The following is a 15006-nucleotide window of genomic DNA, read 5'->3' on the forward strand; positions in this document are numbered from 1 at the left end:
TTGCAACAGCTGGCCTGCCCTGGGATTTGATTTTTAGTCTAATAAAACTCTCCTTGAGCTCCTGTTTAAAGAGTTCATTCTTAAATTCTTTTATGGGACTAAGAACATCAGAGAAATACCCCAATTTTCCGTTATTTGGCAACCCTCAAATTCCAGTAAATGAACATCTGCATATGAGAAATTCATCAAAAACTAAGGAGACTGGTGGATGGATGGGTGGTGGGTGGTAGAGGATGGATGCATAGGCAGATGGATGGACAAATGGAATATCAAGATGGCAACCATATACAGTTCAAGTGGTGAATAAACAGATTCCTGAACACTACTCTGTCCATTTCCCCAAGATGATAATGGGGGACAATGAACACACAAAAAGCTACAAATGGGCAAGGAATGGCATGATTTCTACTACAGCTTGCCAGTCCTAGGACTATAAAACATGCAGAGAACCACAGAATCCCCTATTCCCACACCTGACTGAGGGCTCTCGGTGAAAGCATTAGGAAGCACCCAATCACAGCCCACAGCCTAGTCTATGTCTCTGGGTGGTGGCATGAGGAAGCCAAAAGACTACCCTAGGTTTTATGGAGGTGTCACTTGACCTGGAGAGTTCAGGGGAGTGCAGGGAGAGTAATTTCCTAACTAAATTCTCAGCAACTGTATCTCTGTCAGCTTCAGTGAGACATGTAGGGGACTCACACCAACAGCCCAACCTACCACCACCACAGTATTCCCGTATGCCTGTGAGTGGTGTTTTACTTGCATTTATGCTCACAATTACTCTGTGGGAAAGTTTTATTACCCTGACTTTATGGAGAGAAGGCTGAGGCTCAGAGGGAAAAGAAATGTCTAGGAAGACAGGGCTGGAACTGGGGCACAAACACAGCCACAAGAGGCCCTAAAGCACATGTCTAGAAAGCACACCTCACCCCCACGAACTGCTCTCTAGAACAGTGGCAGGGTCTGTGTATATGGGCAGAGCTTTTCCAGCAATGAGTCCTGTGAATATTCTTGAGTGGGTCTTCAGGCATAATGGAGACATTCTTCACCTTTGGATGAGGAAGCTGTCTCCCTCTCATGTAAGATCTCCATTTACACAGGACCAGGAGCTCTTACAACCACACAAGTCCTCACGAGACCTATGCACGTACACAGATGTGCCAGCTCATCGTGTTTGGTGCTTCCCCTTTTCACTTTTTATACTTTTTCAAGATTTATTAATACATATATGTATGTGTAGCTGTGTCAGTGCCCACTGGACAGAGGGAGACGTTCGATAAGCTGCAGCTGGAGTCACAGGTGTCTTGAGAGCTGCCTGGCCATGGGTGCTGGGATCTCAACTCTGATCCTCTGATAAAGCAGTAAGAGCAGTGTTAGCACTGAACTGTCTATTTGGCCCCATAAATAATGTATCTCCCTCAGCTATGCCAGGCTAGCACTGAACTACATCTCCAGTCTCCCTTTTCCTTTTTAAAATTTCGTGTCAGGCTGGGATGTAGCTCAGGGATAACGTGCTGGACTAGTGCAAAAGAAGCCGGGACCCCTTTTCTATACTCAAAACCAAACCAAAACAAACCAAACCAAAATCTAACAACTTAGCAGAGCCAATAGCCCTGGCATGCTCCCTCTGTTTCCTCTTTGCACTTAGTGGAGCCCACAAACTGAGCTGGACAACTGCAGCCTTAGAAAGGCTGGCACTCTCCCGACCAGGTCTGTGGCCCCAGGCTCTGGGGAGCAGTCTTCCACATATGGAGCTGGGGAATCCATGACAGGCGCTTGAGGCAAGGGACAAATGCATCAAAAGTTGAAGGCAGGCTTTTATGAAATTTTCTTTAATTCCATCTTTTTGAAATTCCTTTTTATTTTCATGATACAAAAGCATTCCATGTCCAGAAGTGTCTGCCGTGGAGTGTTCCGCAGGAGTGCATGATGCTCTGCCACTGTGGAACCTGTCCAATGAGGGCTGGATGCATGCTGCAGTTCTGTCATTGTCTCTCACGTGTGCACGTGCGCACACACGTAACCAGATACACAAAAATGCACAGTAAAGACAAGTAGGTGAAGCCACTTCACCAGAATCTGGCACTGTGCACAGGAACAGAAAAGCCAGCTTTTCACTCATACAGCACCCACGAGAGACTTGCGTCAGAGGGAAAGTAACCTGAAATAATCCAGGTATCTGCTGAGATGACCCTGCGTCAGCACGGGAAGATGGCATGGAAAAGACAAGCCTGTGTGCTGTTCCTAAGCAGTGATGGTGGGAAGTAGAGCACAACCACTTACTTGTCGGGAGTCAGTGACCATGACCTGTGATGGCACCACAGGCTGAATGGAGAGATGTCCAGGCACATCTCCAGGCAGGGTGGAGCTCAGTACGAATATGATCATAACACCCTAGAGGCTGGCTCTCCTGGCATGGTTCACAGCTGATTTCCTTCCTGGGCAGACTTGCCAACAGTCATGGGGCTGGACAGGTTTCCCAAGAGCAGGAAGTAATTAATTAATAACACATACACCTGCAACAGTCCTCAATCATGACGTGTGCCAATGGTCAGGTTAGATGGAACGGGAAAATAGAGATAGCCAAAAAAGGAAAAGGTAGCTTTCCTGGGAAATAAACTTGGTTCTAAGCCCTCCCATGCCTCATTTGATTAAGTGAATACAGTATGGCTTCCAAATAGCTCTCTCAGCAGCAGCACGCTCAGTGTGCTCCACCCTGGTCTCTGTTACCACGTGTCAGGGACTTCGAAGAGCATGGCAGGGCTATCTGCGACAGTTCCTGGGGGGGGGGGGGGAAGAGAAGCAGATTAAGGACATGGACAGTCACTAGGGGAACACTGGTGGCTGGCACTGAGAGCACCCTGTGTACACCTCCAAACAAGCAGGGAAGGACTGGTGCACAGGAAGGTACTAGACTCAGGGACAGACCCACACATGAAGGTGGCGAACCTCCTGACTTGCTTAGGCTACCTGTTTGCTCATAGGCAGGAGCTTGGGTGCAAGCGCTTCATTACCTCTCACTGTGCAAGCAGCGGTCTCTGCTGCAAACCAAGCTGGGCATTTAGTTCACATACTTCATAAAAGCCCACCAGGTAGCCATTGATGTCCCCAGGATAGTGGTGAAAGAACAGACATAGAAAGGTAACCAACCGCCTGAGGTGAGTTTAGAACAAGCACTAAGCTCCTCACTAAAGCTGCAACAACCTGAGTTTCCATGAGAAGCGCAGCTGGTACCCGCAGGAGAAATGCCAGGCAGCAGGCCAGTGAGGACCATGGGTCCCAGGACAGCAAGAACAGTTGTGTTTTTTGCAGAGGCAGTGATGCAGGCTGAGTCCTCCTCTGGGCCAGTTACAGACAGGTTTCCTGTAGGTTAGAAACTCTTCCACTTCAGCCATTTGTGCGACAGTTGGCAGGGGTGGCAGTGCCAACACCGTTGGATCGGTATGTGAGCCACAGCATCTAGCTGACTAAGCTGAGGAAGAGAGTGTCCTTAACGGAAAGCATCCAAGCCTGTCGGAAACAGGCAGAGCCAAGACTGGGCATGGACTGCTGGAGAGTGAACTCCACAAACCTGTCTCCTCTGTGCCTTACTGTGGTTACAGAACCTGACAAGATACCAAGAGAAGTCCTGAGGGCAGACACATCCTGATGCCCTGTGGCACAACAGGACCCCAGCGAACAGCTGTTTAGTGCTCGTCACACACGAAGGCATCTGGTCGCTGCTAGTGTTTTTACAGTGGCACTCACCATTCTGGGGGCCTCTGTGGAGCATCACACCCAGTGGTTCTGCTTCCGCTACACACTCTTTGGAAAGCAGAAAGCCCCGGGGCTGGCCCACCTGTTAGGTTTCAGCTCTGTGCAGCACAGTGGCTGAGGCCCACAAAGCTAAGTGCTAAAGCTCTCGGGGAAACCCTGGGCCACATGGTCCCCAGCATTCCCTACAGCCCCACCGCTGGCAGAACCTCCACTCTTGGCACTTTGAGAGCCTCTGAGGCTTCAACATACACATGAGCTTGCACTTGCTCATGACAGGTCTCACTCAGAGAAGTGAGCAACAAGACTGGTTGACTCAATGGGTTCAGCCTCTGGCTATCCTGGCCTAGCTTGCACAGGACCAAGTGCTTAAACCAGAGGGTGGAGAGTCCAGCAAGTCCTGCCTTGCAGTCAGAGGCTTTACTCAGGAGGCTTCAGAAAAAAAGCCTACTTCCCACGTCCTCCAACTCAACATCAAGGTGTCTCTCCCGCAGCGTCCCCTGCAGCACCGAGGAAGAAGTACAAATCTATTTCTGTTCTGGTTCCCATTGCTCAGCATTGACAACACTGCTTCAATGGGAGGAAAGAAAAACCTATTTTATTAGAATATCCTAAGTTTAAAACCCTAAATAACCAATACAAAGATTTCACTTAAATGAAAACTACAAAAGAAATCAATCTATTAATGTATCCTATAATTATGTGTTTTACTTATTTGGAAATTGGCCTTAGTCTGTAGCCCAGAGTGGCCCCAGACTCCCTGCATAGGCCAGACTGGCCTTAAAGTCATGGGTATCCCTCAGCTTCAGTCTTCCGAATCTTGTGATTCTAAGCATGCACTGTCCAGCCTGGCCTTTTAAGGCAACTATTCTAAAGAGTGGAGTGATGAGGGTGGAGGAGGGATGAGGGACGGGGAGCAGGAGGGTGAGGAGGGTGGAGGAGGGATGAGGGACAGTGAGCAGGAGGGTGAGGAGGGTGGAGGAGGAATGAGGGACGGGGAGCAGCAGGGTGATGAGGGTGGAGGAGGGATGAGGGACGGGGAGCAGGACACATGCAGACAAGGGTCAGGCAGACATTTGACTCTGTGTGTGACTGTTGCTAACTCTGATGAAATTCAGCTAACTACAGATCAGGATTCACGCAGGGTGGAAAGCACAGTCAAGCCCGCTGCCCGGCACTGCTCTGATCCCACTCTTGATTGTTATCAGGGCCACTGTCCCCAAGTAACACAAAGAAAAACAACTGCATCTCGGCCAGTATCTCCTCATCCTGAACACATAAACAGGCCCTGGGTGAGAGTACCAGCCAGTTTCCTTACAGAGCAGACTTAAGGAGCCTTGGGTAAACTCTTAGGCACTCCACGTTCCTAGCCATGAAGCAGACAGTGAAGGATTTGAGCACAGAACTGCCCAGCGTTCAGGCCTGTCCCACATGTACAAAGCACACGGGGAGAAGGTGCTATAGTGCCACCTGCTTCCTCGTGCTGCAGAGCAGGGATGAGAGGGCACCCAGGCCCTTGCTCTAGGGTATGTGCACTGGCTGCTTGAGGCGGTGAGAGGTGGAGAGGCACAGCTGGCTCAGGCAGGCCTGCGAAACCTGGTTCCACATTCCACACTTCCCTGACTTCTCAGAGCTTGGAGTCTGGATCACTCCAAGGGTGATGTTTCCCTCTTTCAAGGCTTTTGTGAAAACTTAAAAATTAAGTGTAAGAAGGCTCCCATGCTGGGCGGTGGTAGTACACGCCTTTAATCCCAGCACTCGGGAGGCAGAGGCAGGCGGATCTCTGTTCGAGGCCAGCCTGGTCTACAAGAGCTAGTTCCAGGAACAGGCTCCAAAAGCTACAGAGAAACCCTGTCTCGAAAAACCAAAGGGGGAAAAAGAAGGCTCCCACTAGGGAGTCAGGCAAACATTAGGCTCTGAACACTTGCTAAGTTCCCATTTCCTTGGCTCCTTATAGAATTCTGCTTGTGAAGAAAGTCAGGAGGCCAGAGTGTCCCTGGGAGATGGGAATCAGGACAGCAGCCTGACCACCTTTCATGGAGACCTCATCAGGCTTTGTGTGCAGCTCCAGGGCGTCTTACAACCTCTTAAATTAAATACATCATTGCTTGTCTATTAACAACTCATGTCTGAAAACTCAGCCCCAGCGTGTGGTACTACTTTGAAGGCTGTGGAGCCTTTAAGAGGTGGGGTCTGGCTGGTGGAATCCCTCCTCTTCCTATATGCCACCACCTGAACAAGCACAGCCTGCTGTGCAGCCACCTCCTGCTCTACACACACACAGAAGCATCACTGCCATCGTGCTGAACCGAAACCCCTCAGAAGCCAGGAGCCCGACCAAACAAGCTCTTCCTCCCTTAAGCTGTTGTGCCAAGTAATTCAGCACAGCAATTAAAGAGCTGCTTTTCATGCTCCAAGAGACAACAGCTCCGTGCACACCACATGGGGTCTGCCTTCAATGCCTGCTATCATTTTGCTCCCAAAATAAGAGCCTCCTAAAGCCTGAAGCAGCTCCTGGTCAGAGTCAGCCAGACCAATACTGACCTGCCAAGGAAAGCTCTTTCTTCAATCTCTTTAGCTTCTTGGCCTTTTTCCTTCCCTCTGGGAGGGGGTCTGCACTGGAATCCATCTGTTCAAGTTCAGAGTCAGTTATCTCCTCCAATTCTCTGTTCTCCGAGCCAGCTTCCTGTGGGTCAGGACTCAGATTTCTCTTTCCAATCACGCCAGTTGCTGCGAAGCTGCAACATACAAGGTGAACATGAGTGGTGCTAGGAGCAGAAAGAGGGGCCAACAAAATGTCCCAATGATAAAGTCTACGACACAGGCGCTGCAGGATGCTGTGCACACAGTGCAAAGCTGGGCTGTTTTAGCGTTAGCAACCCTTTATAGAAAAACCCTGGCTGCATCTCGATAAAGCTACAGCGCCAGAAGAAAAAGGAGCAGAGCTTCTACAAACTCCTTCAGAACCTGCTGATGAAGCAAAGCAGAACGGAACAACTGCGCTCCAGCTGCTCTTGCATGGTTCGAAACCTGGAGAGCCACAGAACACATCCCGCCTTCGTGTAATTCTCTTCTCTTCTAAAATAGGCGAACTGTTAAGCTTATACAGAAACCTGGGTTTGTTTTTAAGTATGATGTTTTATTTATGTTTTAATAAATAAAACTTACCTAAAGATCAAAAGGGCAAAGCTAAAGTCACTAAAGGTCAGGCAGTGGTGGCACACACCTTTAATTCCAAGATTTAAGAGACAGAGGCAGAAGGATCTCTGTGAGTTCAAGGCCACCCTGGGCTATACAAGATCAATGCAGAAACAAATCCAGGTGGTGGCGCTCACATCTTTAATCCCAGTACTAGGGAGTCACACACCTTTAATCCCAGCACTAGAGGAATATAAAATGGGAGGAGAAAGGCTTAGTCTGTAGTCGCCCAGCCTTGGTAGAGTTAAGACTTCTCTAGTGGCTTGGCTGCTTTGCTTTTCTGGTTTTTGGGTTGAACCCCAATATCTGACTCTGGGTTTTTATTTTTTGTGCTATGTTTAAGACTTCATAGGATTTGACATATTGAATCAAACTAGATTATAGGCCTGATTTTTCCTTTAAAAAATATATTCCCTGGGCTGGAGAGATGGCTCAGAGGTTAAGGGCACTGCCAGCTCTTCCAAAGGTTCTGAGTTCAATTCCCAGCAACCACATGGTGGCTCACAAAGATCTGTAATGAGGTCCAGTGCGCTCTTCTGGCATACACACAGACAGAATATTGTATAAATAATAAATAAATAAATAAATAAATAAATGAATGAATGACATATATACATACATACATACATACATACACACACACACACACCCTGAAATGGACTTAATGAAAGCTAGACCATGTGACCAATAAGTCTTGTCTTCTTGATATGTATCTTATAGATTTTTTTTAAATGATGAAAAGTATTAAAAAACAAAAACAAAGGATTCCATTTAAAGGACACCGTCAAGTAGAGAGAGCTGGGTGAGAGGAGTCGAGAGCTAACCTCATAGGATTAGACTCCTAGAGGTGACACCAACAGATACTCAAGTCAACAATGTGGCGGCTAACTCTGTTCCTCCTCCATGTTCCTCCCATCTCCTGTCATTTGTCAGCCCTCTAGACCATCCCCATATGAGGCTCATGCCAGCCCTGGCCTCTGAAGGCTGATCTCTTGCTTCTCCTCTATTGCATGGACAGTTTGCTTTTGTTTTTAATTGTGGCAGGGAGAGGGATCAGCAGGTAATGGCACCTACCACAAGGCCTAATAGCTGGAGCTCCTTCTGACAGAAAGAAAAAGCTGACAGCCCTTACCTTCACGCTGATGATGCTGCCTCTATCAGATACTAGATGTCTGTGAATATTTGGGTCTGTTTCTGGGCATTGTGTTTTATGATTTTGTTTTATTTTATTGGGACAGGGTTTCTCTGTGTAGCTCTGGCTATCTTGGAACTTGCTCTTAAGACCAGGCTGGCCTTGAACTCAGAGATCCACCTTCCTCTGCCTCCTGAGTGCTGGGATTAAAGGTGTATGACTTTAATAGATCCAGATAAATTTTTGTTAAACATTATGTCCTAGAGACCACCAGACCTCAGAACCCAGAGCCCAGAGAGAATGTCTATGCCTTCTCCCTTTGCAGCATGGGATGGTCCTAATGCTTTAGTAACTTATTAGGAGTTTTTGAATGGACTAAATTTTCTGAAACTATCTAACGTTTATAACAACAAAAATACTCAAAGGTATTATATGCTTGCTTTCTGAGACAGTCTCTTAATGTGTAAGCCAAGATGGCCTTGTACGCTGACTCCCTCTGCCTCGCCCTTCTGAGTGCTGGAATCACTATATGCACCACCTACCACAGGTTTATCTGTGTTTGCTATTTTTTGTGTGTGAGAAGACACAAATTGCTTCAGCAAAGATGGACTTTTTTACATTGCTGTCAAGATGAGTAGAAAAGGACAAATGGAAGGTTTCTGCACACAGACAGAAGTACTAAAAGGAAACCTGGGGGATTTCAGCAGCCTAGGTATGGAACATGCTTTCCTTGTATGAGTTGCCACTCAGATCAGTCAAGACTGATAAGTCTGAACATAAAAATCTTATATATGGCAGTCTTGTGAGCAAAGCAAAAAAGAAAAACAATAAAGCAGGATAAAATACTGATCACACAAACCATAAAGGCATGTAAAGAACTCAAATGGAAGAAACTACATGTAAAAGAAGAAACACACATATGCCCATACTCCTTAAACATGTCCATAACGCATAAGTGCAATGCTGAAATGTAGTTTCTCACCACTAGATTAGCAAAAATATCCACACACATGTGCTCTGCCCTGTGAGACGATGGGGATGGACGGTGCAGCATTCCTGCCAGGGACGGGGGGGGGGGGGGAGCACCTAACAAAACAACACATGGATACCATTCAAGTCAAAGAGCCTGCTTCTAACAGTTCAGAAGATAAACCTCCAACAATACAAAAATAGAAAATGCAAAACACATGCGTGTGTCATTCATCACCATGTCTTTTTTTTTTGTTTGTTTTTTTCAAGACAGGGTTTCTCTGTAGTTTTGGAGCCTGTCCTGGAACTAGCTCTTGTAGACCTCAAACTCACAGAGATCCACCTGCCTCTACCTCCCAAGTAGGGATTAAAGGCATGCGCCACCACCGCCCGGCCTTAAATTATTAAAGTATTAAAAATACAAAACACAAAAAATAAAATATATAAATGGCCACTATAAAAATTGAAAATATCAGTATAAATTTGCTTAAAGGAATAAACAAAGACCAAAGGTAAAGCCTGGGTGTTAGGTGAAGTTAGGCCTTGTTAGGAAGTCACAGAATGAGGCAGTTTAGGATCTGCAGAAGAAAGAAATGGAGCAGAAGAGAGATATATTTTTCACAAAGGTGGCGAGTCAATCCACTAAGTCAGTAAGAGTTTAGTGGCATTTCTGTTTTGTCTGGGGTTCTATTTTAATTGTTATTTATGTATACACGTTTATATCTGCTTGTCTGTATGTGCATACAATGCCCATTGAGGCCAGCAAATAGCATTAGAGCCCTGGAACTGGAGTTAGAGGTGTCTGTGAGCCGCCATATGGGTGCTGGGAACTGAACCTGGGTCCTATGCACAGGCAGCAAGTGCTCTGAACCACGGAGTCTCTCTCCAGACTCCCCACTTTGTTTTGTATTTTTTAGAACAAATACTAGAATAACAACCAGGAAGCCATATGGGAAACACTAAACCTTAACTAACCTCCATACATTCGTCAGCTTCTCAGTGTGACAAAATCCCTGAGATGAATAATTCAAAGGAAGAAAGAAGACAGTATCAGGAGTTTCAGCGCTGGCCGCCTGGCCCATGCTTAGACTCATGGCAGTACAGGACCAACAGCAGGGACACTTGATGCAGTGAAGCTGCTCATGACCTAGAAGCAGAAGGAAGGGACAGCAGCTCCTAGAATCCCTTTGAAGGGTATTTCCCCAATGACTTACACCCTCTAAATAGCCCCCACTCCTAAAGTGCCAACCTTCTCCCTATAGCATCACCAGGTGAGAGCAAACCTTCAAAACACGAGCTCTTGGAAGGCATGTAAAAACCCCATCATTTCATGACATAATCAAAATTTATTTAAAATGGACCACAACCCAAGGAGAAAAGCAAAAACAACAAACCCTCCAAAAAAATGAATAAAATCATGACTACCTTAGGGTAAACAAAAATTTTCAAGGAAAAAAAAACTAACTATAAAAGAAAAAGAAAAGCCATAAACAGACCATCACAGCACCAGTCTTTTCTGTTGTGATAAAAAGAAAAGCCATAAGCAGACCATCACAGCACCAGTCTTTTCTGTTGTGATAAAAAGAAAAGCCATAAGCAGACCATCACAGCACCAGTCTTTTCTGTTGTGATAAAAGCACCAGGCCCAGGACACTGAGAGAAAAAGCGCTTGTTTATTTATGGGCCTAGAGGAACCAGAGTCCACACCATTTTAGGAAATGGAGGTTCAGATGACCAGCAACACAGTGAGAGCTGGGGTTACAGCTGCTCCTGTTGGTGTCTGGCCTCTTCCTTCCAGAGCGCCTCTCTCTAGACGGCAGGTAGATGACTCACACTGCTGGGTGCTCACACATGGGGAAGTGTGGCGACAGGTAGCCATGATGGCTGGAGCAACAAGCTAAGAGCTCACACCTTAAACCTCAAGCAAGAAGCAGAGAGCAAACTGGGAATGGTGCAATTCTTTGCTACCGCAAAGCCTCCAGAAGTGTCATACTTCCTCCAGCGAGGTCATACTCAGACAAAACCACCAACTGAGGACCAAGCACTCAAATGACAGAGCCTATGGGAAGCATTGTCATTCAAACTATCACCATCACCAAAATTAAAAAGAGTGTGGCGGCACACACTTTTAATCTCAGCACTCAGGAGACAAAGGCTGACAGATCTCTAAGATCAAGGCCATGTGGTCTACAGAGTGAGTTCCAAGAGAGCCAGGGCTACACTGTTGGTGAATATTATTTTAAGGTGTGTTCCTTTGGTGTTTATACTGTGGAACATTTGTTTAATGATGTAAAGATGTATAATTTTTGTTTATGCTGCATTTGTTTAACTCTGTGAAGCTGTGATTCTCTGCCTATTTAAAACACCTGATGATCCTAATAAAAAGTCGAACAGCCAATAGCAAGGCAGGAGCAAGGATAGGCAGGGCTGGCAGGCAGGGAGTCTCAACAGGAAGAGAAATGTGGCGAGGAGGAGCAACAAGAGAACAAGGGAGGAGGCTATCAGAGGTCAGCCAGTCAGCCAGAGAGCAAGAGTGATATACTGAAGTAGGAAAAGGAAAAAGCCCAGAGGCAAAAGGTAGTCGGAATAATTTCAGTTAGAAAAGCTGGAAAGAAACAAGCCAAGCTAAGGCTGAGCATTCATAACTAAGAATAAGCCTCTGTGTGTGATTTATTTGGTAGCTGGGTGGTGGGCCCCACAAAAGTCAAAAGAGTAAAACATCACACAACACTACAGAGAAACCCCCAAAAGAGAGAGATCATTACAAAAAAGTGAATAAGCAAATCAATCCTCAAATATAAGTGTTCAGCATACGTTTCTGATCCAGAATACTTCGAGTCAACAGAAAGAAACAGCCAACACAGTTTCCAGGGGTATAACAATAAGCCTTTGACAGGGAATACCTGGACGGCCAACAAGCACATTAAAAAGGTAGCCAGGGCTAGAGGTGCAGCTAAACAGAGCCGACTAGATTCTTAGCCCTGCAAAGACAAAAGATGGTTCACCTCATTAGTCATGAGAGAGAAGCAGAGTAGCTAAAACTAGTGGACAGCATTAAATGTTGGCAAGTGTGTGAAGCACTGGAGTCACACGTTACTGGTGGGCTGTAAAATGGCACAGCCACTTCAGAGATTGTTTTTGTTTCTCCAAAGCTTAAAGCTTAACAAACACATAAATGTCATACACCCATTCCATAATCCTCCTTCTACTCACTCACTCGAGAGGAAGGAAAACATGCTGACACATATACACATATTCACAGCAAATAGCACCCTCCCCCAAATCAACACACATAAGAGCAAATCCCAGAAACAAGGTTTATCTTTATCTTTTTTCTCTTTTTTTAAAGAAAAGGCAAGGACAATACTACATAATCCCAGACCCAAAGCTAAACCAAAAAGGGTAAGGTAAACTAATCTTTTTCTACGAATCTCTCTGCCTACTTATTTTTAGGGCTGGGGAATGGACTCAGGGTCTTAGGCTTGCGAGGTTAAGGTCCTCTAGTCTTGGTGCCTCGGCAAAGGGAGAGGCAGACAGCAGCAGGAGCAGCTCTACCCTGGCCTCTCGCATTGCCGGCCAGGCCCTGAACCTCCGTTTCCTTACTCAGAAGATTGGAATAGAATACCTCCTGTTTGTCTTGATGGTGTTGTTGGAGAGTTAGTGAAAAAATCTGGGTTCTATATAACCTCTCAAATGTAACAAACTGGAATACTCATAAGGCAGTGCAAAAAAAAAAAAAAAAAATCTGGCACCAAAGAGGTCTGTGAATTCAAGGGCAACCAAGATTGTCTCAAAATGAAGATGCACCTAATAAAAAATTAAACAGTAATCAGTCAGTTACAACATTATATAAAAGGTATTTTCCTCCTTATTCCTCAAGGAGGCACCAAGAGGGCCACTGCAGGGACAACGCAAGTCCCAGCACAGCCAGGGGCTCACCTGTTGGTGTGGGAACAGGGGCCTGGCACAATGGGCTGCTTCCTGCCCACCTCCTTCCAGCTGTCTTCCGTCCACTTCCTCTTGACCTGCTTGTCTTCCCGCTTCTTTCCCACATACTGAGCATAGGTCTGGATCCGGTAACTTTCAGCATATTTGCTGGTATTAACAGCTACAAGGAAGAGAAAGAAATCCTTAGATCAGATAAAGACAGTACTTAGGAAAGGTGGCCTATGGTGACCAAGAAGTCCCAGCCCAGAAGCTGCTGGGTCTCCTCACATGGTGACAAGTCTCCCCCAGTGTGAGGGGCTTTGTAAACAGGAAAGCTCTGCAAAGGCATGACCAGAACCCTGACTTTCCAGGTGTGCTTACAGCTAGCAAGACAGATTAAAAACTTCGTTTTCAGAGTAAGAAAGAGTAAACGAACAGCCATTAGGCAATACCCGCAAATTCTCACTATTACAAATAAAGTAGTGACAAAGGCCGCAGCACACTGGTGTGGCGTCTACGTCCACGCTTCAAAGACACTGTGTTTAAGCGCCACAGTTTACCTGTGAGAGAGAATGTCTGTAACACTGAGAAGCAACAGCTGGGAGACAGCTCCTTTAGTAAAGCGATTGCTTTACAAGCATGGGAACTTAAGTTCAGATACCCAGATCTGACACTACCAAAAAAAAAAAAAAAAAAAAAAAAAAACCCTCTGGTATGATGTGCTGCAAATGGGCAGATAGACCCCAGAGGGCCAGCCAGCCTGGTCTACATGGTACAGTTCCAGGCCAGAGAGGCAGGAGGCACCTGAAAACCAACTTCTGAGTTGTGTTTTTTTTTTTTTAAACTCAACCTCCCAAACCAATACACAATGAGAAATAAGGTCACAGACGTCAAGGGTTTCCTACAGATCCCTCTACCAAGACCAGGTTATCCAAATGCCAGGGCCCTTTGTGCTGCACTGAACTTAAATTCTAGAAACTCCACAACCTCTGACATTTGCCTAACTACCGCCCCCCGAAACACACACTAATTTTTTGGTTTTTCGAGACAGAATTTCTCTGTGTAGTCCTGGCTGTCCTGAAACTCACTCTGTATATCAGGCTGGCCAGAACTCACAGAGATCCACCTGCCTCTGCCTCCCGAGTGCTGGGATTAAAGGTGTGCCCTTTTTGGGCGAACCCATTTCTCAGGGATTGATCATGTTACCTCACTCAGCTTTCACTTTTAAACACCCCCCCACACACACACAGTTCCCTACATTGCACCCTGCTGGTGCAAATGGGTGGGTCAGGGATTCTCTTTGTTTCTGGGTTTGCACTACGGAGCACAGAACCCAGGATCTGACTCACACACAAGTGCTCTTCCCCGGAGCGCTGCTCTGGTTCATTCTGTTCCAAACCCAGGTGCTCCTTCTTCGAGGAAGAGGATGGAACAAGCGGCAGATAATGAGGAGATGGGAGGCCTGTCCTGGGTGAATGGCTCCATCACAATGGGTGGTGGCTCATGTGCTTTTCTTGCCCACTATCAGCACCTCTAATACTTGTAGGGAGATAAGAGGCCATGCATCTAGTAGCACATTTGGAGGGACACCTTGCTCAACCTAGATCTAGGGGGAAGGGCCTTGGTCCTGCCTCAAAGTGAGGTGTGAGACTTTGCTGACTCCCCATGGGAAGCCTTACCCTTTCTGAGGAATAAATGAGGAGGTGGGGTAGGGGAAGGTGGAGGAAGCAGGAGGAAGGAGGGGAGGGAGTGGGAATGAAGAAATGAGAAAAGATTGTATTTAAAAATTCTTAATAAAAAAAAGGAGGAGGAGGAAGAGGAGGAGGAAAAAAAGAGCATGGCCATGCTTTCAGGGTAGTCTTGGAACCTAAGGAGCTGCTCCAGCACATGGTAGTCACGGTTTGTACAGCTGTACCTGGCAGAGTTCATAGTAAATGCATGAATGGATGCATGAAGGCAGAAGGCAGCTGGGACAGATGAACATACAGTCCCGGGGTATGCCAGAACTGGACAATGGACTAGGCTTG

At 46.4% G+C, this 15006-nt stretch overlaps 1 protein-coding gene across 2 annotated transcripts in view; it reads right to left on the reverse strand.

The window, feature by feature from the left end:
• Nucleotides 1–1816: 1816 nt before the first annotated feature.
• The window catches only part of Parn (poly(A)-specific ribonuclease), a 102055-nt gene continuing 88865 nt past the window's right edge, over nucleotides 1817–15006 (reverse strand). For both annotated transcript variants that reach the window (XM_038327913.1, XM_038327912.1), the window contains exons 22-24: nucleotides 12992–13160; nucleotides 6298–6491; nucleotides 1817–2779 (exon numbers count right to left, since the gene is read on the reverse strand). In XM_038327913.1, the coding sequence (XP_038183841.1) occupies nucleotides 2727–2779; nucleotides 6298–6491; nucleotides 12992–13160 (416 nt within the window). In that variant the 3' untranslated portion in view covers nucleotides 1817–2726. The remainder of the gene's footprint in view (nucleotides 2780–6297; nucleotides 6492–12991; nucleotides 13161–15006) is intronic.

This window comes from Arvicola amphibius, chromosome 4 (assembly GCF_903992535.2).
Source record: "Arvicola amphibius chromosome 4, mArvAmp1.2, whole genome shotgun sequence".
Taxonomy (NCBI): domain Eukaryota; kingdom Metazoa; phylum Chordata; class Mammalia; order Rodentia; family Cricetidae; genus Arvicola; species Arvicola amphibius.